Source organism: Alligator sinensis, unplaced genomic scaffold (genome assembly GCF_000455745.1).
Source record: "Alligator sinensis unplaced genomic scaffold, ASM45574v1 scaffold453_1, whole genome shotgun sequence".
NCBI lineage: Eukaryota > Metazoa > Chordata > Crocodylia > Alligatoridae > Alligator > Alligator sinensis.
The window spans coordinates 868,604-871,276 of record NW_005842485.1 but is presented as its reverse complement, the minus strand read 5'-3'; the positions used below and the strand labels follow the sequence as shown (position 1 = coordinate 871,276).

Below are 2,673 nucleotides of genomic sequence, written 5' to 3'. Positions count from 1 at the left end.
GAGTGCAGCTAACCTTACTTACTACCTCGTCACATTGGCGACTCATGTTCATTTTTGTGTCAACTATGACTCCAAGATCCCTTTCCACTGCTGTGCCACTTAGACTGGTACTTCCCAGTCTATAGGTGTATTGGTGATTCTTTCTCCCCAGGTGCAGCACTTTGCACTTATCTTTGTTAAATTGCATCCTATTCTGATCCACCCACTTCCCCAGTCTATCTAAATCTGCCTGAATTTGCTTCCTATCCTCTAGTGTGTTTACTATAGCCTATAGCTTGGTGTCTGTGAATTTGGACAGAGTGCTTTTTACACCCTCATCCAAATCACTGATGAAAATATTGAACAGTACTGGTCCAAGGACAAAGCCTTGGGGGACACCACTGCCCACATTTGTCCAGGTAGAAACCGACTCATCCAGCACCACTCTCTGGGTGCATCCCATAAGCCAGTTTTCCACCCACTTGACTGTGAAAAAATCCACATCACAGCTACTTAGTTTACTTGTAAGAATTGGGTGCGACACTGTGTCGAAAGCCTTTCTAAAATCCAAGTAAATAACACCTACCTCTACTCCTGCATCTAAGCACTTTGTGATCTGGTCATACAAAGAGACCAGGTTAATCAGGCAGGATCTGCCCGCTATAAACCATGCTGGTTGCCCCTTAACATTGTATTACCTGCTGGCCCCCCACAAATGTGATCCTTTATGATTTTTTCTAAGGTCTTGCCAAGAATAGAGGTGAGGCTAATTGGTCTATAATTACCTGGATCCTCTTTCCTCCCCTTCTTGAAAATAGGGACTACATTGGCCCTTTTCTAGTCATCTGGGATCTGTCCCGAGTGCCACGAGCACTCAAACAGTTGCGCCAGTTGTTCCGCTATGACACCGGCCAATTCCTTTAGTACCCTTGGGTGAAGATCATTGTGGCCTGCCGACTTAAATACATCCAGCCCCTCCAAGTGCCCTTTCACTAGGTCAGCGCTAACCACTGATGGATTGGTATCTCTCTCAAGCCAAACTAAAGTCTCATTGGAAGGTGTGTTTGTATCCATGTCCAGGAACACAGATGCAAATAAATCATTTAAGAGCTCAGCTTTGTTCATCCTGTTACAAGTTGCCCTAGTCCATCCTGTAGCAGTCCTATATTACCCTGTGCCGCCTTCTTGCTCCCTATGTACTCAAAGAAGGACTTTTTGTTACCCTTAATCTTTGTTGCCAGCCTGAGTAATATTTCTGCTTTGGCCTTCCTCACTGCTTCCCTGCAAGCACGAGCCAAGCAGGTATACTCCTCCTTGGTGGCTGCGCCCTGCTTCCACAGCGGGGACTTTGTAAGCACTGGCCGCCATCTCCTGTCCAGTCCCTCCGGACCAGTGGTTCTCAACCATTTCAGACTCAAGGTCCCCTAGGACAATGCCAGCTCAGAGCTACGGCTTATATTTGCACCGTGGGCAAATCCCACAGCGACTCTTCTGCTGCAAAGCGCTCAGCAGGACACACCAGGTCAGGATGGTGTTGACACTCTGGATGCAATCGGAAATTTCTGGAATTCGTTTGTGAATTGGGTGTAGGTGTTTGCACACCTGACCACGCCAGTACGACAAGGCACCCTTAAGATCTTTCTGCACCCCAGGTGACTGGGCGCCCTGGATGAGAGCCACTGGTGCAGCCCCTAACAGACACCGTGCTGGTCTGGTGCAGGCTGGAGGAGTGGAAGGGACTGGAGTCCCCCCCGGTGTGAATGCTGAACCCTGGCCTGATTGGCTCCGAGGCATGTTATGGTTCTGTATCAAACCAGTTGTGATCCCACTGCCCAGCCTGGCAGGCTCCGGGACTGGTCATGCCCAGTGCCTGATAAAGGAGGGCTGCAGTACTCGAGCCCTTCTCTTTCTCCAAAAGAGTAGGGGCACATTTCAGTTCTCAGCTCAGCTCAAGCCCCTTGCGACACCTGCCTGGCTCCCCACAATGGCCTGACATTGGGGTCACGTCCCTGGGGGAGACAGAAAAGCAGCCCCTCTCCGCCTCCCTGCCCTCACTTCTTACCTGTGGCCACAGCAAGGACCAAGGGGACGATCAGTGCCAAAGCCATTGGTGCGTCTCTGCCCTGCCACTGGAGGGGCACTCTCCCTTGCTGCCTTTATAGCCCCAGGTGGGAGGCAGGGGGGTCCAGCTGGGCCAGTCAGAGCCTCCGAAAAGCAGAGAGCCCCTAAAATGGTGTGTTTGAAGCTCATGGGGGCTTTCCCCTCCCCTTCCTTCCTGGCCGGCCTCACACCTCTCTGCTGGGGAGCTCACCACAGACGAGAACAAAGCCCCGGTGTGAGGGGGGAGAACATAGCAGATAAGTTGCTGTGGTGGGGCAGGGGGGAGACAGCCTGGCATGGAGGAGGCTGCTCTCTTAATGTCTGGGCCATGGTGCACAAAGGAGAGAGCAAGATCCTAGCGCACATCAGCCCTTCTGTCCAGGGTGCGGGGGCGCTGATGCTGGGGGAGAGGATATGACCAGTTAACAAACCATTTCTCATCCTTGGAGCCCACAGCCCTCTCTACCCAGCCTGCATGAGTCACCAAGGCCCCCCACGGGGACCACAGCTCAGCCCCAGGCGGCTGGGAAACTTTGCAGAGCATCGAGGTGTGTTTTCCTGGGTGGCTTGCAGGCAAGGGGCGCGCCAAACCTG

The 2,673-nt window shown here is 52.5% G+C and overlaps 1 protein-coding gene across 3 annotated transcripts in view; it reads right to left on the bottom strand.

The window, feature by feature from the left end:
• The window catches only part of LOC102372746 (pulmonary surfactant-associated protein B-like), a 5,266-nt gene extending 2,709 nt beyond the window's left edge, over positions 1-2,557 (bottom strand). For all 3 annotated transcript variants that reach the window (XM_006031175.3, XM_006031177.3, XM_006031176.3), the window contains exon 1: positions 2,042-2,557. In XM_006031175.3, coding sequence (XP_006031237.1) covers positions 2,042-2,087 — 46 coding nt within the window. In that variant the 5' untranslated portion in view covers positions 2,088-2,557. The remainder of the gene's footprint in view (positions 1-2,041) is intronic.
• Positions 2,558-2,673: the final 116 nt, after the last annotated feature.